The 26,370-nt window shown below is 41.2% G+C and overlaps 1 protein-coding gene across 1 annotated transcript in view; it reads left to right on the top strand.

Annotated features, from left to right (window-relative positions):
- The window catches only part of FNDC3B (fibronectin type III domain containing 3B), a 188,074-nt gene that overhangs the window by 88,330 nt on the left and 73,374 nt on the right, over positions 1-26,370 (top strand). The window contains exons 4-6 of the mRNA XM_021548251.2: positions 3,509-3,585; positions 11,494-11,737; positions 12,636-12,920. Of these exons, the coding sequence (XP_021403926.1) occupies positions 3,509-3,585; positions 11,494-11,737; positions 12,636-12,920 (606 nt within the window). The remainder of the gene's footprint in view (positions 1-3,508; positions 3,586-11,493; positions 11,738-12,635; positions 12,921-26,370) is intronic.

Raw genomic sequence — 26,370 nt, 5'->3', positions numbered from 1 at the left:
TTGCTTCTTTTACTTATTCAAAGTTTTATTCTGTTAAATATTATGTGTTGGAAATAGGAAAACTGCTCTGCCAGCTGGGGACAAGTGGGGCCTGGCGAGGTGGACATTGGTGCCTCCAGCCTGGTGGCTTCTGCTTTTCTCTTCTTCCAGAGGAAGGGGAATAATTGCCTTGCACCTGCATTTTGGACAGGGCAGCCCTCCAGGAGCCAGAGGAGATGTGCTGCATTCCCGGGAAAGGAGCTGGGGTGGAATTTGGCCACTGGCTTTGTCAGCAGAGGTGGCCAAGCACTGCTGGCTCAGTTGCATCAGGAACTCAGCAGACAATCTGCATTTGTTAACAGGTTTGAAAAGTAATCCAGCGAGCTCGCTTCAGTGTGCAGCATCTCTGGTGGAATGGAAGGAAATTTTCTCCTTTAAATAATTTATATTGAGCCACAAGCTTCAATTAAAACCTGCAAAGTTGTGATTCCCAAGAGTATACAGTACTTCCAACCTGTGAATTCAAGCAGCTGAGGAACATCCTCCTCTAAAGTTCTACATTTTAATAGGTCAAAACTATTTAAAATAACAAAAAAATACTAAAAAAAAAAAAAAAAAAAGAAAAAAAAAAAAAAAAGAAAAAAAATCCCCAAAACCAAATAAACAAAATCCAAGCCAAACAAAAGATATGGTTTTGTTTTAGTGTTAATTAAGGAATGGTTGGACAACAAGAAGAATCTTTAATAATTACTGAGACTCATTGAGCTGTGGAGGTGGGGGGGGGGTCGGGTCTTTATTTTACTAGCACTTGAAGTTGTTTTGATACCATTGATGAGCGGAATGCAGTAGTGTGTGCTAAAGTCATTTGGCTAACCCTGAAATCAAAGCAGTGGAAACAAAATCTAGCTGCAAATCACCAGGCTGTCAGTCTTTTAAAACCTGTTATCCAAATGACTTTAACAGTTTGTGGGTCATATGCAAGGTTAAGACTCATCTTGCACGGTGCACGTTTTGATGATAAAACACAATATTAAGTTTTTTTTATTGGAGTGGAAGTGTTACAGTCAACAGTATCAGTGTGGGAGTTTGATTTCTTCCTGCAAGTAGATCACTACTCCGTATGAGCAGTTGGCACAAGGTTTGGAAGGACAGATATGAGGCATGCTGTGCTGCTCATTTATTGTGTATATCTGCTCTCTGTGTAGAAACTCCAAAGCTGTTCCATTTTGAAGTTTAATTCCAAGTCAGAGTTGCTATTTTTGAGAACAACTACCCAATACATCTGTAAGAAGTTTTGGTGAGGGGCTGAAACAGGTTATGCATAAAGCTTCATTCTACTGAGCAACATCTACATACAATATTTAAATGATTGTTTATTTAAATGGTGAACTCAGGATTTTTAAATTTATATCAACAGTTTTTCTTGTAGGTTTTTGAGTTTGAGAAATCACTGACAAGGAATGTATCGTATAGCTGTTAACTATTAATTTTACATATTTTCAAGCATGTTCTGTCCTGAAAAACTGAACAGCTCTTGAGATAATCCTGTGTGGATTAAATCCCAAAAAAAGCATAATTGCACGTTCACAATATCAGCCTTTACCTTTTATGAACTGTCCAGCTTACTGTGGAGCAAAACTTGGCAGTGTGTACGGAGTAAAGTGGATTCAGAGAGAAATAAAAAACTCAAAAGAAGTTTGTGGAGATTTTTTTGATTGGGAAAATACATTTATTCAAACAATATTTCTGTTGTGAACCAATTGTCACTTCATATTTTTGATGGATTTAAATACAGCCATTTAGTTGGCAGCTCCTTCCCAATAATCTTATCCTGCTTAGGCTGAATTTTTTCCATTGACACTAAAATTGTTGGCTGTCTAGAGAGACAAATACTGTTGTGAGGGTCACAGGGTAAGAGACAAATCCATATGAACTGAATTATAACTAAAAACTTTTTTCCTCTTATTGGGCCTGTAGTGTAGGTAAAGTTCCCCACATAGTTAAGTGTAGGGAAGTATGAAGTCCAGCAAAACCAGATCCAAAATATTTAAGTTTAAGCTTCAGAGTTCCCATTTTCCCTCTACACTTGATGATGGTTTAGCATATTTCAAACCTAGATGTGAGCAGTAAAAGCTGTAGGGGCTGGTTAGACTGTAAATAACTGGATAGAGAAAAGAAACCAAGATAAGAGGGGGTAAAAATAACTCAGATGGATTCCTGTGTGTAACTTGGATTCTGGGAGGTGGGAAGTTCTGCTGATTGTACCAGAAGCAGCAGGAGTATAAAAATGCAGCTGGAGAGGGAATGACTGCTAATCTTATGTGGACTGGTTTTGCTGATACCAGACAACAGACTGTGACTCAGTTTGTTGTTGGAGATTTCATTAGATTAGCCTAAATTTTAGGAGCAGTCACTCCTACAGGCCATTGCATCCCATCTGTGCCTGAAGTGCTTCATATGTTTTAGTGTTCAGCTTCCTTCCCTAGAATGTGATATGGTTTGGAGATGTTGGATGGCTTCTCCATCAGAGAAGGTGATGGAGTTTCCTTTTGTGTTGTCAGTCAAAGCTGAAATTCAGTTTGCAGTGACAAGGAGCAGAGTCCTGCTGAGCTCCTCTCAGGAATTGGACCATGGGGGCAAATGGGCTAATTAACAGTTCAGTGTCAGATTTTAATATGTAATAAGGAAGGAATGAAATTCATTTTTCTTTTCCAAGCAGTAAACTCTGATTGCAAACATCTGTCTGATGTTTGGGGGGTTCATTTTACTGACTGCTCCATGTGATGTTCCCAGAGTTAATGGGTGAATCAGTGAGCAGTTGAGAGAACTATTTCCATTTTATCTAGACACTTTCTTTTAGCTGTAAGGCTCCATTTCCAGAAGCACAGTGGTTATGGCACTTGCTTTGTTGTACTTGTATTCAGTGCCTCAAAATGGAACTTGCATGTTCAGGGCTGGATTTCAGAGTGGAAACCATAAGCTTCTTGCTTGTATAACCACATTCCAAGGTTAGTCTGAATAGCTGAGATAATGAATTTGGTCTTTGTGCATTCTTAAATAGATAGATAGTTTTTCACATATGTGACTTTTCTTTTTTTGCTACAATTGGACGCTTTCCTTGGGAGCTGCCTAATTCCAGGCTACACAGTTTCTGCTTTGTTCCCTGCTCCTATGTCTTTGACAAGAATAACTTAAACAGAGTTCAATATAGGAATTGTGGGCTGCTAAAGAACATATTGTGTTACTGCTTAATGCTGTATAAGTTGATCAGTGGGTAATATAAAGTCTGTGTTCTAGCTGTTTTATGATGAAAATATTATTTCAGCAGAATATATGGTAAAGTCATTGAACAATGATCTTATTCTCAGAATGATGGCACAAGGCATTTTCCATTTACCAGAAATTAGTGGAGCTGCTCATTTTGTTATTGCAGGCTTCAAAAATCAAGCTATTTTTAACCTTTTCTAAGCCATTATGCTATTTTTTTAACTGAAAAAAACCTGATATCTTATTACTCTCTTTCTATTAGGACCAGCAGAGGTTCCCATGATGTCACCCAATGGATCCATTCCCCCTATTCATGTGCCTCCCGGTTATATCTCACAGGTATGCTTCTTGAAGAATTAAAACTTTTATCAATAAAATAATAAAAATTTTAAAATGTAAAAGCAAAAGCATTGGTCCACACAGAGAAGTCTACTTGGTTGAAGTTTAATTTAGAAGTTTTAATGGAAATGGTAAGACATGTCTTAATGCCTTGTGCACGTGACTGATAGTACCACCCACATGTGCACAAGTGACCAGGGATGTGCACCTTCCCACCCTGGCATTTGGAGTAGATTTGGGGTTGGAGCACCAGCAAAAGCTCTGCACACAGTCTGAGCCTGTAAATGCAGCTTGGATTGTTTGTGAGAGGGGGAGAAGTCTTGATGTTGGGCAATGCCTCAAGTTCTTGTGTGACACTCAGAAGGGGTAGGAGACCATGGAAGTGAGAGAAGGAGCCACTCTAGCTATAAAATACACAGTTGATCCTCCATATCTTCCCAGCAGAAATCCTGCAGCATACCAAGAACTGGGGGTTTTGGTGTGTTTTCAAGAATAAATGTGATTTAACTATCTATTTATGGAAAAAATGAACAAAGTTTCGCAAAGCTGTTGGGTTTTGGAATTTTTGAAAAGCTACTGCTCTTCTGTGTAATAACCCCAGCTTACCAGTCTGTTCCTTCCATCTTCTGCAAAGCTTGGACTCTTTCTGAGGTAAGGGAAAAAAAAAAATAAAAGAACAAAATTCAAGATTGACATAAGGCATAACAGCTGTGAACAATACAGTAAATCCAATAATGTCACCATTTTCCTTGAGACCTGGACCAAAAGCTTCTTTAAAAGTGCATGAAGTATTTCAGATATCCTTGATGAATCGCATAAGAACTTTTGATAGATATAGTTTGGCATCTTGTTAAGCAGAAAATAAATGATGTCCTGGAGTCTCTTCCCCTCCCCAGGAAACATGTGAGTTTGTGTAATTCTGAAAAATTGTGGATGGCGTCATACTTAAATCCCACAAAATACTGCAATCACTCTGTGGTATTTTGACTTCTGAACAGAGTGAAAACACACTTCAAGTAAGAGGGAATTTGTTAGCAAGCCTAGGAGAGAGGGCAGGATGTCAGGGTGGTCCTTGTGCTCCTCAGCCCTCCCAAGGGGAGTGGTTGGAGTTTTGAGACAGCATTTGCTGCCTAATGCTCCTCATGGGCTTACCTAATTTAATAGACTGGCTCATATCATGCAGAGGTTTATAAATAAAGATTTATTTTTCCTTTGAAATAACTTTTAACACCTTTTTAATATTAAAATGTTTATACCTCTCCACCTCTGTGCTGAGATAAATGGTTGGGTATATATAATTGGAATGCTTTCCAAACCAGAGGGGTGAAAGTCTTCCAGCTGTATCTCTGTCTGAGCCCAGTTCTTCTGTAAAGCTTTTTGTGGGGCACCATAATAATTCCACTAAAGAAGCCTTTAAGTGGTTTCTTAACAAGAAAAAAATCCAACCAAAACCCCTCTTCTGAAGCAGTTTTTCCAGGGAGCTGGAAATATGTTGTAAAGTTATAGGGGGAAAACTCTGTATTCTGCACTTTTCTGCAGCGGAATGTGTGTTCTGTTCTGTGGTGAGCCTCTTGCCTGTCAGACTGCTTCCTATTAAATAGGAGTTGAAAGTCTGTAGTAATGAAACTAGCTCTTTGTTGTAATAAATGTCTCTGCCTTTTTTGCTCTTGCTTTTGTCTATTGCTTCATAGTTAAACCCATTATTTTATGATAAGCAATTAGAACACAACTTAAATTTAACACATCAAAGGGAAGACCATAAAGCAAATTAATGCACTCTGTGATATGCATCAAAATATATTTGATTATTTGGTTTCATTTGTCCCCAAAGTGTACATCTAAGAGTCAGGCAGAAAGCAATACCCCTGTGGAGTAGCACCAGTGCCTATAAAAAAACAAGGCATGAAATCTTATTTCCATTTTGTTATGCCAAGCCTGTGTGAGCTGTGTTAGCCCTGTATATTACATGAGTTATCGAATGATTGCAACCCTGGATTAATGTGGTGCTTCATCACCTTTTTGGAAAAATTGGCAGAAGGATGTGAGCCCTGCAAGGTCAGCCCCACTGGAAGCAGCACACAGACTCTCTTTCTAGACTTCAAGGACCACGTTAATAATTGTGACTAGAAGCTGCATTTGCTGATGTTAAGGAGATGTTCCCAATGATGAGGCTTAGCCAGGGCAGGAAATGATCCAGGAAAATAATAGAAAACAAGTGCACGCCACCAGTTCAATTCTTTCATGCTATGGTTTTGCTCTCAAAAGACCAGCTCTTGAAAGAGACAGTATTTTGCATTATCTTTTCAGCAGACAAACCTCTGTGCACCTCTGGCAGATATGAGCTATCAGATCAGGGTTCACGTCCCTGCAATTCTTTGTGGGCTAAGGGCTAGTTAAATATAAATGAGAGGAGAAGTTCCCTGCTGTGCTCTTGGTGGGCAAAACCCCTGCTGTAAAACTTGGTTCTGGAAGCTGACATGGCAGAGAAATCTGCATTAAATGTATGTTATGTCAACTTTTTTGATTTCAATTGTTAAGTGAGATTAAGGATTTGGAGGCCAAGGTGTTAAATTTGGGGACAGCCTCATGGGTTGTTGTTCCTGCTTTTCAGTGTATGTCTGTGAGGAGTGGAGGAGGGTATGAAGTGTTCTAATCAGGAAAAATGGAAGCATCAAAAATCATTACTGTGTTTGTTTAGTGCTACTGACTGAGGACTGCTCTCTCTGAAATAAATCTGGAGCAATTTCAACTGAATTTGAGAATTTGTCTGTAGTTGGACACAAAAATTTGGCATGAAACTCCACTTCTGATTTTATTTACAGGTTTGTTGATATGAGCTCTCTGCCACAGATATTTTAAGACTCAAGGACAAATTTACTGGTTGGACCATGAGGTGCAGATGTATTGAAGAACCTCCTTTGGCCATAGGACTTCTATGGTCTGAAGTTTTTAATTTGAGCCATGGTCCTTCAGTTCAATATTCCTGCACCAAGTACATGGCATTTGACAGAACTAAAGCATAACTTCTGGGAAGAGGAATATCTTTAAATGACATTTAAAATGGTAGGAAATGTATCACATCCTTGAAAATCAGGATCTTGGTCCTGGGTACATGCTGTCCTCTAAGAGAGGGGTTCTTCTCCAAAAGCATGTTTGGCTAGCATCAGGTTTTAGTGACAATCTCCTTGTTTTTCTGTGACTTACTGCTCACAGAGCTGCTCTGGGTGTTCTTTATTTGGATTGCAGTCAATCTTTGATGACTCCTCAAGGATTGAGGAGTCATCAATCCTTGACTCCTTAATGAGGATCCTTGATGATCCTCATTAAAGCTTTGAACAGAAGGAAGGTTGTGCAGATCTCATATGGAGCAAGCCATGAAGTGATGATCCTTTTGAGTTCATGGGCAGTGGTCCTGAAGAACTGTATCATTCTAGATTTGAATTACCCCAACATGCTTGCCAGCATTCTAGATGTTTATCTGTAAGTTTTCCACATTGAAGGTGTAGATTTAATTTGGTATTTCATTTAATACTGATGGATTCTAAAGATAGTGCTGCAAACTTGCCATGACTGGCGTGAACTCGGATTGGCATCTTTAAGAAATTAAATGAATAAATAAAATGTTGACATCCAAGTGCCTTGTGGATGAGCTCATTCTGTACTGTTTTTGGGTATAGATTGATTTATGATTGAAGCTTCAAATTAGTTTATGAAATTTGTAAAGTATTGGTTGTGGTCCACCCAGTGGCCATGTTCCAGATGTCCTTGCTGAATCTAGCATATTAAATTTAAGTGAAATAAGGGTTGTTTGGGGTGTTTTTTTGTTTGTTTTTTTTTTTAAGTAAGTGGAAATTACTTGCATATTACCTTATAAACTCATACAGTAAAGGTGTGTTACAAAATGAGGTTGGCTGTTTCTTTAACTGGATCTCACAAAATACAGACCCAATTTACTTGTGTGCAATTAGCATGCCTTTTTCCTTAGAGTGTAATATTAAATTTCAGTGAAGAAAAATTAGACAACATGGAGCAGTGTGATGTACTTTGAATAAGTGAATTATCTCTAGTTACTACAGTGATATCTTCACTGGAAAACAAATAACATTTAAAATGGCATTCCCCAAATGTGGTAACCAATGGGGGAGGCAGTTTTATTGTGTATGAGTAATGTCAACCCAGACTGCCCTGAAAGATCATCACCTACCTCATGTAGCAATTAAGCTCCCTAAAATATGGGAAAAAAACCCACACAGAACTATGCTATAATAGTATTGTTATTTAGATGGCATGCCATTTATACCAGCAAGCACAAAAAATACCAGCAAAAACCAATTTACCTACTAACTGTTCGGAAAAAACCCCACAAAATAATGAAAGTTCATCTCTAGGTGCCAAATGACCAGAGATATTTGTTTTCTCTAACTATAATGTGCTAAGATTAGTAATAGCAATTACTTTTAATATTCCCGTTGCATCTAGAGACCTCAACAGGGATTAGGATTTTATTGATTCTTGGCACCGAAATAGAGACAGTTTAGCAATTTCCAGATGAATTTATGATTTTTGTGACAAATGGTTTTAAGCAGATAAAAAGAATTGCAGATTTCTTCTTAAAATAGTGAAGTTGAACACATAAATCAGATTGCCAACTTTGATTTGTTAAGGACAGAATAGTGTATTTAAAGATTGTATGTATACCTTCAGAAATGTACATGTATATCAATAATTCCTAGCTGAGAGAGAAATGCCCTGTAGGATTGGGAAACAAAGTGGGTTTTGCAGGGTCCCCTGTGTTTTTGTGTTTATTTGTCATGCCTGCACATGGAATAACAAAAATGCTGTCAGCGTTCATGGCCTGGGAGGAAACAAATAAAAGATATTAGTGTCTTGGCTTTTTGACTAAAGTAACTTGGAAGGCTGGCTCATCATTTGAGTTGGAATAGTTGGTGGTTGTAGGTTCCTCCCAACTGAAATTTTCCATTCTATCCCCTCATCTCTGGCTTCTCTCAGTCCTGTTGATATTTTATAGCTTCATCTAGCAGGGTAATTGTAATTTCATCAAAAAGGTCTTTGACAGGACTCTGTCCTGTCAAAGCTTTGAGCTTTCCTTCCTGCTTTATAGATGATAGTTCAGGAAGCTGAATCCTAATAATTTAAAATATGGTTTACATTATGTGCTGCTCAGTGTACAAGCTTTCTGTCTAAATCTGTTCCTTAAAATATTCATCTTTCACCAGAGCACAAAAGGCACGTGGAGCTGGTCTAGATGCAGAGATAAGAGCTTGGAGTTGGCTTTGAGGCTTGGACTAGTTAAAGCCACAATGAAAACCTCTCACATCAGGATGTAGGAACTTGCTCTCTCAATTAAGTTACAGCATAATCCGAGTCTGAGGGTTAAATGCAGCATTTCTGTGCACAGTCCTAGACAAATAGTTCTGTTTTTTGAATATGTCCTAAATGGAAAAGGATTTTCCTGTTTTCCAGATTTCAGAGTGCAGGTTTGAGACCTGGCAGGATAAGAGATGCTGTGGAGCAGAACCAGTAGCAGAGATGGGAAGCCTGAAAATGCAGCAGTTGAAAGGATGTGATAGCCTAAATCTCTGAGATTCAGCTGTCTTCTGAGGACTCTGTAAAGTCTTTGAAATTTAAAGCTGGCAGCTGACAAATTGCTAGGGGAAGTCGTAAATTTTGAGGGTAGAATCAAGCATGTTAAGCCAAACAATTACTATTTTGGTTACTCAGCAAGCAATGCCTTTTTATTGTGAAATGTTACAAGTGACTGAAATAACTTTCTATATAAAATTGTCTTCTGTAGAGGCCAACCAAGCCAGAGAAATTGTGTCTATGTCACATTCCATAGCTAACAGGAGTAAGTGCACAGAACCTGAGGGCACACATGGCCTGGGGGAAAAACTGGGTCAGCCACTCCTGAGTGGATTTTTCCCCTGTGGTACCTTGCTCAGCTGATGCCTGAGGCAGGAGCTGGTGTTTGCTGGAGCTGTTCTGCTCGGGGCTGTGGGCATTGCCCCCAGGCAGGGCTGGTCCTGTGTGGCACAGGTGGCACAAACAGCCACGTGCCTGTGCCATTCTTCTGCTCCAGAGTGCAGATTCCTCCCTGTGGTTTAGAGTAAAGACACTGGCATGCGATGAGAGCCACTGGAGTGTGGGCAATCCACAGCAGAGTTTCTTCTGCTGGGGGATGGATAACCCCAGCTGATGGTGTGGGAATCAGCTGAGAGTGGCAGCATCTTGCAGTGGGTGCCTTTGGTGCACGTTTCTCAGGGTCTGGGTGTGGGGATGACCCCAAAAGTGTAAAAGTCCTCATTTCCCAGCCCGTGCAGCCAAAGGAGTCTGAAATGTGTAGGGTTGACTTCTCAAGGTTGTTTATTTTCCCTTATCTATAACATTCTCTCTCTGACCTGCTGAGTTCTGTCCAGCAAGTTGGCCATGGCATTCTGTCTGCCCTCTGAGGTAGTGTTTGCATTTTATACCAAAAACGACGTGTGCTATGTTTACAATAATGTGCCGATATCTATCATTTATGTTAGACTGTGAATCTCTACCTTAAACCAATAGAAAAGTGTCACCGTTACAGCAAGAAATGGAAGACAAGAAGAAGAAGGTCAGGACATGCCCAAATCCCTCCATCTTGTCCCCTCGAACCCCATTCTAAAAACCCCAAAATTCTACTTTTCCACCCTGTGTTCATTTTACTGTCACACTACTCAAACCCTTGTGGTTTGTAATTCCTCATACAAAGTTGGCAGTTTTTTGCACGGGCTAAAATCGAAGCCACAGGTGTGTTTGACTTCTTGCCAAGGTCTCTGAGCCCTGTGCCAGGGTCTGGAGACAGCCAGGGCAGCCAGAGGGATGTGCTGGGTTCCCACACACGTTCACTTATCTCATACAACATGTTCATCACAGATACTGCTCCATCTGTGTGCCATCAGTCAGTTTGGAGAAAATGAGGTTCTCGGCAACCTGTTTGTTGTGTGAAATTAAATGATGCTTCCCTCATGCTTTCCTACCTGCATGCCAGCATACAGAGTCAAAGGGATAGTAATGGTTCTTACGTGGTTGTATTTTTTAATTTAAGAAATGGCAGAAGTTTTTTGGATGAGCTTCAAGAAAAGCTTGGTTCCTAAGTCTGGATTGAAATTTGGCTGGTTGACTGTTCTCCAGAAATAAAACTCTGGAAAAATTATAACCTGAAAAACATTTTTCAGCCTAAGCACATTTCCACCTTCCTACATCTGTTTTTACATGCTTTGCCTGTGGTGTTAGGAGCCAAGTTATGCATATCCCAGAGCTGATTTGTGTGGATGTATAGACCAGCTCTGTAACAGAAACAAACCCCCTGCCCTAGGATTTGTCCTGAGCAGCTACCTGTTATGAACAGCGCAGCTCCTTTGCACATGTAGGCCAGCACAGCAGGTTCCTGCAGAGTACATGTCTGTGTGCACACACACAGCCTCTCCACAACAGCATTGCCAGCTGCTTTCCAAAGTGTTCCTAACTCCGTTCTCAGGGCACTGTCAAAATGCTGTGGTAGAAATTTTATGGGCAGAATGTAAGGTCAGTCCCAAAGAGAATGCTTATTTTGGTGCTTTGTGTTCCTTTTTCAATTGTTTTCTTCCCTAAATGCAGGTTATTTATTCTGTCCCTTAACCCACATAGTTATCACTAGCAGCAGTACAGCTCCCAGTGATTAGTGTGGATATCTGAGTCTCCAGGAAAAGCCACATCACCGCCACGGTTATTTCTGCTGATATTAATTTTAGAATTGTGTTTATTCATGAAGCTAAATCCCATGGCCAGCTGTTTTGCAGTGGGAAGACAAGCTGCAAACAGCCTGTTTCAGAGGTGTGTCTGGTTCAGATGCTGCCTAACGTGCTGCTTTCTCTGCAGGTGATAGAAGACAGCACGGGCGTCCGGAGGGTGGTGGTGACGCCGCAGTCTCCGGAGTGTTTCCCCCCCAGCTACCCCTCGGCCATCTCACCAACCCACCACCTACCCCCCTACCTGGCACACCATCCCCACTTCATCCACAACTCCCACACAGCGTTTTACCCTCCTGTCACTGGACCTGGGGACATGCCACCACAGTTTTTCCCACAGCATCATCTTCCCCCAACAATATATGGAGAGCAAGGTGAGCTGGGAGGAAGGGACTGGGGTTGGCTTTTCACACCTGTGTTCAGCAAAGTTTAAGGGCTGAGGGAACCAAGAGTAGGAATGAGGTGGAGAACTTGGAGAGTGCCTTTGTTGCATGGCTGGAGCCTCCTTTAATATCCTGAGTGAGGGGCTTTAGCTATCCAGAGCTATCCATTTTTATGGGCATGATATTTTCAAGGTTCACACTCAAAGTAAAGCACAAAAAGGAAAATTGAATTACAGAAAAAATCAGGAAATACTGTTATCCCTGCAAGCTGACCTGCCTTAGTTTAAGAGAGTCATCGTTGGAGGGGGAAGTGGGGATTGTATTTAATGAAGTGTATCCAAAGAATGTACATGATATTTATGATAATTCTCAAACTTTTTAAAGATAGTTTTAATTCCCAAAGCTTCTACTTCATGTTGCACTTCTCTCCTTGTGCAGCACAACTGACACGACAGTTAAGTCTATTTATACTGGGAAGTTAAATTGCATGTAATCCAGGGTTGGCAGCTTGGAACCAGCACATCTCAGCTTGTTCTGTCCAGTCAACCCCTGAGGAAGAAAATGCTAAATTGCTCTGAGCTTATGAAGGCTTTTTCCAAAAGATCAGTTCTGTCTGGATTTTTGCTTGTAATCTGTGTCCCTGAAAAACAAAGCCTGAAAAGGAGGGTAAAAACATCACCCTAATAGTGGTATTTTACACGCTTATCCAAAGTAAAATGTTGTCATCAAAGGAGCACAGTTAATACAGAATCATTATAAAAAGGTTTTTAAAAAACTCCAGAATCAGCTGGAGTAATTTCATTTGGAGATGACCAGGTTTTCTGTGGAAAAAACCCCCTCAGTGATTTTTGTGGTTCCGAGTTAACGCGGGTGAACCGTTCCCTTTCAGAAATCATACCACTATATGGGATGTCCAGCTACATCACCAGGGAAGATCAGTACAGCAAACCACAGCACAAAAAACTCAAAGACAGGCAGATCGACCGGCAGAACCGCCTGAACAGCCCTCCCTCCTCCATCTACAAGAGCCACATAGGCAGCTGCACCACCGTGTACAATGGTTACGCCAAGAGCCACAACGGGGCCAGCAGCGGCGGCGGGGGAGCCCCGGCCCTGAAGAAACCGGAGCGCAGAGCAAGGAGCAGCCCAAAGTCCAATGAGCAAGACCCACATGGTAAAAAGAGGGCTTTATTTATTTATTTTTCATTCCTTTTTATTGCACCTTTCCGGCTTGTGACCTCCTCTGTGTGGATCCAGTGGCCGTGCCAAGAAACACTCCCACCCACGCGTTAATACGGTGTGAGCTTAAATCCCAACGCTGGGCTGTGCTTGTTTTGTAAGGTGAGCCCAGGGACTCCCCATCTTTTGTGACTGATCCCTTGGTAGATGCAGCATCAGTCTCCTTTTATCTGTTGGAAGCAGAAATGTGTTTTATGGGTGAGGTCTTGGTTTTATTTTGCTTTTTGGAGAGGCATCTTGGCACTTCGCAAAAATCTTCATGGACAATTAAGCTGTAACCAAAATCTGACTACTAGGAACCAGTATTTTGAATATCATAGGTTAACCTTGTAAAGTTATTAGAAAGTTCAGAGGTGATGACTGAAAAAACAGATTTTTTTAAATGTAAAAATTCAGTGAAAGCAAGATGAGTTGAAAACAGAACTAAGAAGAAATTTCTTAATGTTAGCCATTGGAAATAGTGGTAAAATAAGTCTGGCTACTTTTGAAATCATTTTCTTCAACATTTTTAGAGACATGCCATTTAAAACTTTAGGTGAACAACCCAGTGTTTTACCATAATAAAATCTCATTTATCATAAGCTATTCTGCACACAGTTCTCCCTAAATTTCGTTTAGTAACTTGCTATAGTCCCTTATATCTATCTGCCTTTCTCCTCTCTGCTTGTCTCTTTGCTGACTGCTACAGCAGCAGCTGCCTGAACAAACTGTGATGTAGTACCCAAAGCAGCATGTCCAGGATTTTCATAATGTAGCACACTCTGAAATATCTTGAGTTAGTTTATGCATAAAACACAGGTTTTCCATGATCTATCTATAGTGTATATTTATATGGTTCTGTACTTTTTTACATGTGAGACATAACTTAAAGAAATAGTCATGAAAATTACCTGTATCAATAGCCAAAAAGGGGGAAAGATGCTGCTGAAATGGTAAGGAATGAGGATTTGCAGATGTGCTTCAGGGTCTTTAGAATTAGCAAGGAGCAGTATTTGGGAATACTGTAATCCAAGAAAATGAATCACTGCATTAGACTTTCTAGTTATTTCTTGCCAGTCAGCTTATTAGTATTCTTATTTATGTTTAGGTGTTTGTTTGAGGTGGAATACTTGAGGTGTTTGAAGCACGTGTGTGAAAGACCTGGAAAAAAGTATAGTCTTACAATTTCAGTTCAGTGGGTACTGAGTCAGCCTGGCTGATCACTTCTGAAATAATCTAGAAATCATTTAAGCATCTTATCTAAGGGTTTCCTGCAACCCTTGTGTTTGTCTAATGTGTTTCCTTGGACTGGTCTGCTGTGCTGCAGCTGAAGAGCACGAGGGCTTTTAAAATGCCAAGAAAATCAGTGGAGTCAAGGCTAAAACACACCCAGTCCTGTCAGCCAGAGAATGCCTTCAAATGGGGACAGCAAAGGATGGAGACCTCCCCCAGCTGTGGAAATGTCCCTAACAGCAGCCTGTGCAAATAACATCCCTTATCCCATCCTCCTGCCTCTTCAAATTAGGTTCTGCATCTGCACCCCAAAGTGGCAGCCCGGGAGTCACACCAACTGCTCTGCAGCAAGTCCATGGTCAAAGCAGGAATGGGAGAATTTTTTTCATATTAAAAGGAAAAAAATGGAAGATATTGTGGGCTCGAATGTGAGGTTTTTGGCGTCAGTGTGTTATTGTAGTCATACATGTAAACTTACATTCAGAGTTCTGCAGAAAGGTCACAGAGGTTTCTTAAAGGCTGTCATGAAGCAGCTCCCTAAAATAAAATGAATTCCCACTTGATATTTACAAGCTTCTAATGCTTGTTCTTCTGTTGCTTTGTATTTTCTTTCTCTGTTTCTTCTTTAATTATTTGGGGATTTGTTGATGAATACCTGACTAACCTGCCACACAGGTAATTAGGGTGAGAGTTAACAGCAGTCTGAGCACAGTTGCTAATTTGATTTATGCTAAGATGACAGTTTTTAGAATAGTCAGAAAAAATGAATGTGCCAGAAGCAACAAGTAGCAAAGGGATTTAAACTTACAGGTTTTGTGGATGTGTATCTGTTCAGCTTACTAATAGTTAAAAACTTGATGGTGCTGTGTGGCTGCTTCCAAAATTGCAGAATAGCCTGGAAAACCTATTTTTAGATACATAAATATATAAAAACGTGTATATATATGTATAAAACTTGTCTTTAAGTCTTTATTTAGAAAACCACTTAACCAAAGAACTCTTGAGGAGGGGAGTAGGAATGTATGAATTTGCAGTAAAACTTGGAGTAAGGTGAAGGAGAGCTGGAGCTGAGGGCTTTGTTTGCTTGGATTTTTGAATTGGGATTGTGATATGCTTGATGGCCTATCATTTCCTATCTGGCTGCGGGGTGTGTGTGCTCCTGCAGTGGAACTGGCTTCTTTTGGGTGTTTGGATGATGGAGCAATCCCAGGATCCAGCTGCTGGCAAGGGAGGGGCTTTAGGAGCCCCAGACACAGCTGGAGCAGGCGCTTGCACAGCCTGAGCTCTGCTTGCTGCAGAGAACAGCCTGTGTCAGTACACAGTGCTGCAGCCTGGCAGGGATTGCTGTCCTCAGGGATTGGGATGGCTAGAGCAAAGTTTGGGAGCTGCTGGAAGTGTGGGTGGGAGCTCGCCAGGGGCACCTCTTCCTGCAGTCCCAGCTGTCCTGAGCTGATGCTCAGAGAGGCAATTGGGGCATCTGCTTCAGTCAGCAGGGAAAGATGATCCCCACAGGGATTTGTGACAGGGAGGATGGGAGTTTCTGTTCTTGGATCTGTTGCCCCTGTGCTTAAGGTGATGCTGGTCCTGCTCCTTGGTAGTGATTTCTCTGAGGGGTGTGTTACTCCTTCCTTAGCACAACCTCTCTGCTGGGGCTGAGCTTATTACAGGGCTGCAGGAACAATAAAGGGCATGGAACACCTTCCTTATCCACACAGAATGAGAGGGTTGAGCCTGGGGAAGGGGGGAGACCTTAGAGCCCCTAAAGAGGTTACAGGAGAGCTGGAGAGGGACTTCTCACATGGGCACAGAGTGACAGGACAGGGCAAATGGCTTTAGACTGAAAGAGGGCAGGGTTAGATGGGATATTGGGGAGGAATTCTTCCCTGTGAGGATGGGGAGTGCCTGGCACAGGCTGCACAGAGAAGCTGTGGTTGTCCCATCCCTGGGAGTGTCCAAGGCTAAGTTGGATGGGGCTGGGAGCAGCCTGGGATAGTAAAAGGTGTCCCTGCCCATGGCAGGGGCTGGAGCAAGAGGATCTTTAAGGTCCATCCCAAATCATTCTGGGATCATGTGAATAATATTGAAAAAAATGTCCAGCATACAAAGCAAGGACAACTCGACCCTTTTCCTGAAAAAAATCACAGTACTGTGTGATACTTAATTTTAAATGTACTTTTCCATCCAAATCTACTCTCATGTATTATGCCCATGAGTTTTGAGTAAGTGCTCAAGGAAAATTCTGCCATGTATCAATAACTTCCAGCTTCCTGCCAATATCAAAGGTAGGGTTCCCCAGATTCACCACTGGTAGAAGAAGTGGGGTTATTGATCATCAATTCCAAATGTGATCAGTACTGAAATTAAGTAAATTATTCTGGATAATTGTTAAATTATTGTTTAGTCACCTCTCCAGTTGTGGATTCAGCCTGTGCACCTCTGCACTCTGTACAGCACGATGGTACATTAAAAATAAGTTGGTGCTTCTATAATGCACCTTTATCCCAGGGTGGTTTTGTAACAGCAACATCCTCTTTTTACTAGCAAATTTACGGTCTCAGATTTGGGATATAAGTGCAATTCTGCCCTTTTTCATTGACTGCATTGTGCTGTGTTGGGTGGTGCACTTGTAAATAAAGATTTCCAGTTACGTTGGAAATAGGCTGTTTTAAGGCAAAAAATTAAAAAACAAACTACTCATAAGTGGCTGAAAATTAAGCAATTCTTCTGGGTGTTTCTGGTAGCATGATGGATGGTGTTTTGTACAGGTAGAAGGCTTGGAGGTTTGATACTGGGATTCTGATTTAAAATCCATATTGGAGCTTTTCCACAGAGCTGTTTTAAAAACTGAATGGGACAGGAGGGAGCAGGGTTATGTTTTTTGTGGGTAGGTTTTTTCTTTGTAAAGGAGCCTTGCCATGTAAAAAGAGCTGTAAGCGGAAATCCTGTCCCATTCATGCTGTCCTTTATGAATTTCAGTCTGAGTCACTTCCTTCTCATGCACTCAGTGGCTCCCTTCTTGGTCATGCACTGATCTGGTAGTTCAAGAAGTTCTGTGTGTGGCTGCAAGTACTGTGGGAACATAAGCAGTTTTGAGCATTCTGACAATGCTTTTGCCTATTTCCTTATAAAATATTTTTTTTTTTCCGTCTCTTCATATGAGATAAAATCTTAAAAAAAAAAAAAATCCTTTTTGAAGTTTGAAGAGCTTAAGACAACCAAAAGTATAAAACACTTCAAATGGGTAAAAGTGGGAAGTGGGCAATGGATTTTTGTGTGCAGGAGCTGGGTGGGAGCTGGGTGCCAGAACAAACAGACCCAGCCTGGGCAGGGAGCTGGCTCCAGGCTAGTCATGTGTGCCTTTGTGAAAGCATTCCTAAACAAGGTTCTGTCCTCATTTGAGAAGATCTGGCTTCAGATCAGCCCTTCTAGCTCAGGAGTGTGATGAAGATGATGCCGAGGAGGAGCCTGGAAGCCTGAATATGTCCCACCTGCTGCTCCTGGCTCCTCCAGCAGCACCCAGACCTGGCAGGCACCAGGCAGGGTTGAGTCCTGCCCAGTCCTTTGGTGCCCACTCACTGACCTGTTGTCTGTGAGGTCATCCAACTCAGATTTGAAAAGCACATTTGCTTTCCCAGTGAGGAACACTGTGTTTGGTGTGCACTTCACTGCACATCACATTGATGTGCTTTACTGGTGGAGAAGGGAGGAAAAAACATGAGAATCATTTAATAGTTTAAAGAATTGTTGCAGGCTGTTGACAGATCATAAACTTCCACTGTCATATGTGTACAAACCTCAGAGGTGTTGCTTTACTGTTGTGGAGGTTTTGTAAATCTGATTTTGTGCACTGAAGCCTCCAGCTACTCAGAAGGGTGAAGACCATGGCTGCAAATCCCTGCTGCTCAAAGTTTCTCAGGAGATGTGGGTAGCTCTGTGTGCTCCTTTCTTTCAGGGCAATGCATTGGGAATACACAGAAAATGGGCTTAGCAAGAGAAATTCCTAACAATGGTGGTTTTAATTTGAAAACATTTTAAAGTAAGTACTTAACTTGGCAAAGCAGAAGTTCTGAGGTGAAGTACCCTCAGGTATCCCTGAATGGGGTGGGATGTGCTCTGCAGGAGTGGGTGACATATGAGAAACCAGAGCTGAGGTGTTCTTGGTATAGCCCCATCCTGTTCTCTCTCAATCCTCCACGTAACATTTAAATATACTTAGGAAAAGCGTGTGGCTTTTTTCTATTTTTGTTTAACTGTATCAAGTTGTTTTAATCCAGAGCCTGTGAATTAAAGGTAAATTGTAAGAGCTGTGATTCAGTGCAGACAGGAACAAGGCGAAGTTCCTCTTCTTACTCATTCTAGATCCTGTCAATTCTTTTCTATTTTGGTCCTGAATCCATCTTGCTTATTGAGTCATACATTTATCTGTGCCTGTATAGCCTATACATCTAAAACCTTAGAAGAGTAGTTTCATCACTTTTGGTCCATGTAAGCAAAGAAGCTGAGAAACATTGGCAATACATGTTATAAATTTTATGTTCTTTTAGCTGGGAGCTGATGATTTAGTACATGCTAAAACACATTTGTTATATCAGTGTAGAAATGTTCTGCAGAGAAAATTGATCATAAATGTTTTTTTCTGCTGACATACAAAATACCCCTATGTTAAATGCAGCTTTTCTGTGTCCCTAAATGTACTTGCTTCTATAAAACAAGGAGTTTCAATAAGATTGTCTCTTGAAAACAATCTGTCAAAACTGACACAGTGATTTTATTAATAGCTTTGAAAAAAACACACAGAAGAGTAAAATACATCTGTCAGGTTGAGTGAATTTTAGTATTATACCAAATAATGCAACATGAAACATAATATTTAGTAGAACCAGAGACGTGTGGAATCTTGAGAGGATAGATCAGCATCAAACATGAATTCCAAATGGTGTTACTGTTCCTACTGCATTTTTAAAATAGTTTTAGCCATTAATACTACTTGTCTGAATGCTTCAGACTTATATCTCATTAGAAATAGATTTTGTGTGCTCTGTGCTGTTTTTCTGTAAGGTTTAATGCATGAGAGGAAATGGGATGCATTAATTAGGGCATAGTCTGAACTTGAGAAACCAGTGTTCATTTGAGACACCCAAAATTTCCAGTGTGATATTCTGGTGCCTTGACCTTATCTCCCACATCATGACTGAGCTTGTGCTGTTGTTTGCTTCTATTTGGAAGTCTGCCTGCTTTTTCAAAAGTCTTTATCTTTGGTATTTTCTCTGAAATAATAAGCTGTGAATTGCTTGTTCAGGCAGTAAACAAAGTGATTATGAGTGTCAGGTAGACTGTTGTGTACCAGCTTGAACTCCATTAGCTGGGCCACACAGATTCTCAGCAAATAATATTTTTGCCTAATAGTAACATAAAGTAACCACTTAAGTGAGCTTTATATAGACTGATGGCTGTATTAGAAACATATTGCAGGGTTCAGGTAGAGTACATTCCCAAGTTCTGCCTGCCTGCAAGAATTTATCCAGATCAGGCTTAATTTGTGACTTATCTTCTGCAAAAAGAATGGCTAAAATGTTTATCCAGCTTCACTGTAATAAACTCTGTTGAGGGAGAGGAACAAATCTGTTTCCTCTGCTGTCTTGAAGCTTAACTTAAACCATGGGGGCTTCGATGGAGAAGGGTAAAAGCTGAATATCACAAATGGTGCTGGAAAGCAAGTCCCTGCCCAGTGCACTCCCTGCCTCTGCCATGGCTTTGCCCAGTTCCAAACCCAGCAGTGTTTTGCTTTGAGCTGCCTGTGGGTACTTCCTTCTCAGGCTTCTTGACCAACTCTTTCCTAGAAGTTGCCTGTGTGCAGATAATTTCCAAGAGTTTGCCATCCTGTGAGATCTTGTCTCCTGTCACAAACAGGGAGGTATTCTCTTGCTCTATCCATACTGCAGGAACGAACCCAAAGTTTATGGGAAGCCTGAATGCCATGGCAGCCCCCCTTCTTTCACAGCACACTGCTTTGTGAGCACAGAGTTCTGCAAGCTGGGAAGGGCTGACACAGGGAGAGAGGAGATACACTCTATTTTTATGCACTTATCTTGAAAGACTAAAGAACCAGCTCCACAACTTTGGCACCAGAAGTTGCAGATAAGGGATTCTTCATCAGCTAAGTGGGAGCATGTCTGAATTAAATTGCACAATATTCTCCCATCTTCAGTGTCAGCTGTTAAAAAAGGAGAATGGAAATGCTTCAAACTTGGTTTTGTTCAGACTTTCACCTGAAAATGGAGAGTGGCAATGTGGATACAAATGATCCAGCGTGGTTATGACGTGGTGGTCTGGGCATCCATGGCTGTGAGCCACCCATGGGGCAGAATGGGTTACCACAGTTCTGGTTGCATTTTTCAGTCTCATCACAGCAGCTGTGACAAAATAAATGGCACTGGAAGCTCCCTAATCTTCCTAAGTGTGCCAGCTAAAGGAAGCACAGCTCAAAGTCCACCGAGGAACATGTAGGGCATATCTAGTAAAGAGTGAGGGAATCTGGCTCCAGGGCTCATGTTTGACCTTATTAGGGCTTATAAACCCTTTTGGCAGTGGCTGGTGTTTTACCTCAAAGCTCTTTTTCCCAATCCTGATCAGTTTCTATAGGCTCTCATATTTTTATTCCCATCTGCTTTATCCCTCCCTTGCCTCATTTTTCCAGCAGGATCTCCTTGGCAGGGTGAGCTGGATAAATTGTCTGCTCCATCATTTATCAGAAAGTCAGTGCTAAATGACGTAAGGCACAACCTCTTCTCCCAGAGGATCTTCATATTATCTCAAGAATTTGCAGCTTCTGCTGCAACTGACAGTCAAATCCAGAAGACTGAAATCTGAACCTTTTTCCCAGGAGTTTACATAATTTATGGATACCCACCCAACAGCAAAAAAAAAAAAAAAAAAAAAAAAGGTACAAACTACATTTTTATCCTGTTTAAATGCTCACTGATTAAATGCCTGTGATGAGGAGAAGAGTTACACCAAGACCTCACAGCTTCAGAGCAAGATAAGCAGTGTATCCTCACCAGTTAGGAGGAGATAACATGGACCACCGACAAAGGAAGGGAACAGTGTTTCCCTTATTTGGCAATAGCTGGGACATGGAGCCAAAAGGGAGAGGGTATTTATAGGGAAGAGGTAGAACATTTCCTCCCTCCAGACTATAAAAAACAAAATGTGTTTAAGTCTAAGGATTTAATGAACAACACTTATTTGTATAGCCAGATGTTCTGAACAATGTCTGTCTGTATTTCCAGCTGGATTTGCAAAGGTGGTGAAATGAAATTTCATGTCCCCCTGAAGGTAATGGGATTTGTTTACTGAACTCCTTAGGCTGTGCTTCAAACCCTCTCAGTTACTCTTCCTTTTCTGAGGAAGGGTGGAATTTGATTTCTGAAGTTTTTGTGGCATTCAGTATATTTGCTTTTAAAGGGATGAGGTCACCCCTTCATGTAGGGTGATGCTTTGAGTGTTGCAGTTAGCAGAAAGGTTAAAAGCTGTTCTAAAATGAAGCAGTCATTTCCGTTTTCTTCAAGGTTTATTATAAAAGATGTTGTCCTGAAGTTTTAATTTGGTTTTTGTGTTGGTTTTTGTTTTTTTTTCCCTTGTTTTTCTTTTCCCCTCTAAGGAGTTGTACTTAGAAACAGCTGCTTTGATTTACTGCAATTCATGTGACTTGTGCCTCAGTTTCATTTCAGCAGTGAAATCCAGAATGAGCTGAAATTCCTGTAGGTCTGTTGAATCCTCCCCAGCAAGGAGTAATCAGGTGGATATTTCTGTGAAATATTTTAAATATTTGGAAGGTTTCTTAGTGGTCAGACTGGTTGTGCTAATATCCAGGATCACATTTTGGCCTTGTCGCATACAGGACTGCTAATTGCCCATGCACTTCTTTCAGCTCGTGAGGAGGAAGTTGGTACAGACATTATAGATCAGGCTTTTTAAATATTCTTGAAATCATTCCTCCCATTTCAGGCGTGAGAGAGCACAGATAAGATTACATCAGCCTTTTTGATTTCTGCATTTTATAAATTTAGCCCCCAATCTTTATTAAATGTTCTCTTTAATATCCTTCTAGCTCATATAGTCATAGTTCATCCTTCAGACATGACTGCAAAACAATTTAGGCTGGGATTGCTTGAGTCAGTTGATTGTCATCTGCCATGAGGAAGATAATTTATTTCTGTTCTGCTGTCAATCTGTAGGTGTTTGGGTTAATTTAAAGATGGGAGGGGAAGCTCTTTGCCTTCCCCCATCTCTGAGCTGTGGTACCTGGGCTGAGTGGAAAGAGAAAGATGTTATTTGGTTTCTGGGATTACTATGATTGCTTCCACCACTCATTGCAATTTCAATGTATCAAACTTTTCATCTGGAAAAATAGGTCAGTAATTTATATTGGTGATAGAAGAACTTAGGTTGGGGCTTATTCAAAGAATGTTGTAACTGCAGCCCCTCACTAGGTTGCCACTGAAAAATCCCAGTGTAGGCTTCATAAAAAATCTTTGCCTTTCTAGCATCATAATTTGGAATGGTTGTATTAAAAAAAAAAAAAAAAAAGCTTCAACTTTTATTCCTGTGGAATCTAACATCTTTTAAAGATGTGCAAATAGTGTAAGTAGTGCAGAGAAATAAAATTTCTCTTTAATGTAAATGCTTAGACAAAAGAACAGTGAAAAGATTACACACCTCCTGTTTTATCCTGTTTTAGGGCAAGTTTTCCCTGCTTACTTTCTCACAGAGGATGAATAGCCTGCTTTGCTCTGACTCTGTTCCTGAAACTGAAATGGTGGTTATTGCTAAAACCCAGCATCCCAAAGCACTTTGAACTGCCCACCATAAAGAAGACATCTCTGCTTTGATTTGAGCAAGGTTGAGGAGCTGTGACTAAGGGCAAAATTTGGCCTGCAGTTATTTTTTTTTTTAATTTCTTTAGTTCATGATGGGTTCTGCTGAGCCTCTGCACTGGGGAAGTGCTCTGCTGCCTTCCTATTGTTGTAGCAAACTCGGTGGCTTTATGAGGTTTGCTGCCAAGGAAGTTGTTAATTTTGGCTGAGGAGCTCTGTTTAATCCCCAACAAGTTTGGAACTCCTATGGAGTCTGTTTTGGCTGTGCTGTGTGATTGTTTTTCTGTGCAAATATGCAGTTCTGCAGGTTATTTTGCTAGTTATGTGTTTGATCAGGAAAATGCTCTTATTGTGTAATAGGCAGATTAGCAAAGGGTTTTATGGACAAAATTGCCTGTGGTCATATTTTTGAACATCAAGAAGTACATTTTGCTTTGTGTTCAGTACTGGTGCCATTGTCCCCCTACACTGGGGATGGTATCAAGGGGGAAAATATTTCCTCACTGGCATGGGGCAGCAGACACAGGATTTTAAAAGCCACTCTAAAATGGTACAATGGAGACTTGTTAGGAACTGTGCTTTCCACCTCAGCTCTTGGAGAGTGCAGGGTTCAGCTCTGCCCAGCAGGACTTGGTGTGGCTGTCCCAATGGGACACTCAGGAGTGACAAAGCCACACTGGGATGGGATGCAATGGAGCTGTCAGTGACCCAGCTGGGAAGAGAAGACTAATCCTTGGTGCTGTCAGACTTTTTGTCAGTGCAAGGAGGAGTTGTGAGCCTCCTTTACTGTGTGTTCATGATGCCCAGGCTCCTGCTTTTGTTTTGGAGAGGAAATCTCTCTGTAAATGCCAGGTGGTGTAATTTCATGGCTGGTGTCAGAGCCAGCTTCACATTTGAAGAAGCCCGGGTATCTCAGCCATGCTGCTGACCATCCCCTGCCCCTGCTTTGAGCTGGAGAAGCCTGTAGAGTTTTTATGGCCGTGTCACCTGAGGCAGCCTGGGGTGCTGCTGACAGCAAGGTGCAGCTCTGCAAGTAGGTACATCCCTTCCTGAATGACCGTGGGTTCCTCAGCCTGGAGAACACAGGCAGTCACAGGGAATGAGGGGAAATGAGAAGGACAAAGCATGAAGCAGCAGAGAAATAAATTGAAGGAATTAAGCATAAGGAAATTCCATGCATCCCAGCTATTGTACAAAATTCTGAGGAGTGAGCAGAACATCATTGTTCCAAGGAAAAGGTTAGTGCTTGTTGGCCAAGTTTGTAGTGAGAACAAAACATCAGCCTTCTACCTGGAAAGTGGGAGTCAGGAGCTCCAGGAAAGTTTTAGGAGGGACTTTCAGTCTCTTTGTCAGATACTTGACCAAAAAATAAAGGGATGGACACTGCTTGGTTTATCTGCAAAGCTTTTATTGTCTTTCCAACCCCACATAGGGTGCAAGCTGCTGTAACGGGATAGCAAAAGGGAAGCTGCTGAAAATAAAAAGAAAAAATATTTTGACAGAGAAAAGAAGCTAAAGCAGGTCAAAATGATGAAAAGAGAGCACTCCAAGAGGAGGTCCTGCTGTAAGGGGTTTGTTGTTGCAGCAGATTCAGCTTGGGCTTCCTCTGTTTCTGTGGGTTATGTCATTGTTTGGTTTGGTGTTCCTTCAAACCCAGCCAGCTGCAGCCATCCCCAGTGCACTGCCTCTGTTATCTGCTCTGGGAGATGCACAAAGCGCTCGCTCGAGATGTCAGATGGAAGTGATGGAGATGGGGGGGTTGCTGTATTTTACTAAGAAAGCCTTTTCTGCCTTCTAATGGACCAACTGTGTGTTCACAGTAGGAATTCGCTCAGATCTCCAGCCAGTAAAGTAGGAGTTGTTTTTGCTGTCTTCCAGCAGTAGCAGTGAAGAAGCAGAGAAAAACAAACCCAACATGTCTCTTACCCTCCATTTGTCCCTTGCATCCAGCCTTTTATTTCCCTTGCTGATTGCTACTGATCTTATTTTCCTTCCTCCATCCCAATGAGAAACATAGATCCAAACAATAATGGGGGGCAGGGAGGATTGGATGCCCTCACATTTATTTTTAGAACACTTTCTAGCCCAGGTGACTTCACTATGTACATCTGAATGCTCCCACATCTGATCCTGATCCATGTGATAGGAAGTGCCTTTGGTTAAAGAAGGATGAGCTGTGAATTTGCACTCCAGGTATTTTGCAGTATCCCCATGGACAATATGATACTGAAGCAGTCATGGTGAAACTAGCAGATCAATAAATATGGGCTGTGGCCAGGATATCTCTGAAGTGTGGGATTAAATTCATGCCTAAATCACAGTGGTGTTGAGGCAAAGCACTTCAGTTACCCTTTGCTTTATTGTCACAGTGAATCAGGATGACTAGAGATTTGATTTTTCTGATTTTAGATCTGAAAATGTGCCTTTCTGGATTATATACAGGGGTTTTGTTTGTTCGGTTTTGTTTTTAATATCTATATATGTTTTGGTCTTTAAGGAAAAATGAAAGATAAACTCCTAGACATTAATTAATGTATGCTAGCAGGGGAAATCAGATAGCAACAGTGGGAAGGCACTTAGAAATGGAAAAATTGTGATACACTCATGCACAGCAATTTTTAAAGAATTAGAACTTGTTTTAACAATTGTATCTAAAGTTGGATAACATCAATCTACCTTTGTCAGGGTAGAGAGATTGTCATGGTTGTGTTTTATCATTGATCTTTTTTATTAGCTTTCATGTAATGAACAGAAATTTGAGATATTTAACATTTAGAAAACTTGTCCAGGCTTCATTTATAATCTTCCTTGGTGTCTAAAAGGTTCACATTGATTGGTGTGATTGACTGTTTTGAATAGAAATATTTTTTTTCACAAGTTTTTTATTCTGAAGGGCTCTCTGTTCTGACCAGCTGGGGAGGTTTTTTTAAAGCCCTGTGTGTTCAGTGTGACACTGGATTTGCCCTTGCCAGTGTCACATCTGTATCCTGGCAGTTTATCCATGACCCTGCCCTGTCCTGGGCTGCCTCCCTGGCAGACTGGAGAGCTGCATCAAACTGGATTAGGCAGGAATTTGTCCTCGCTCTAATTTTATTCAATATTTTCATTAAGGGCTTGAAGGATGGAATAAGGATTGAGGCTTATTAAATTATAGTCCATATCAGGCTCTGAGAGGGTTGAGAGTGCTTGATGGGTCAGGGAAGGGGAACAGGACAGGAGGAGAGCTCTGTAATGGCCTTTAAAGAAAAAGTCTGATCAAGGCAAGAGCCATCTACTGTACTGCAGCTAGTTGTTCTC

Source organism: Lonchura striata, chromosome 10, assembly GCF_046129695.1.
Source record: "Lonchura striata isolate bLonStr1 chromosome 10, bLonStr1.mat, whole genome shotgun sequence".
Taxonomy (NCBI): Eukaryota; Metazoa; Chordata; class Aves; order Passeriformes; family Estrildidae; genus Lonchura; species Lonchura striata.
Note: the sequence above shows the minus strand (reverse complement) of the source record. Positions and strands in the feature narration are given on the sequence as shown.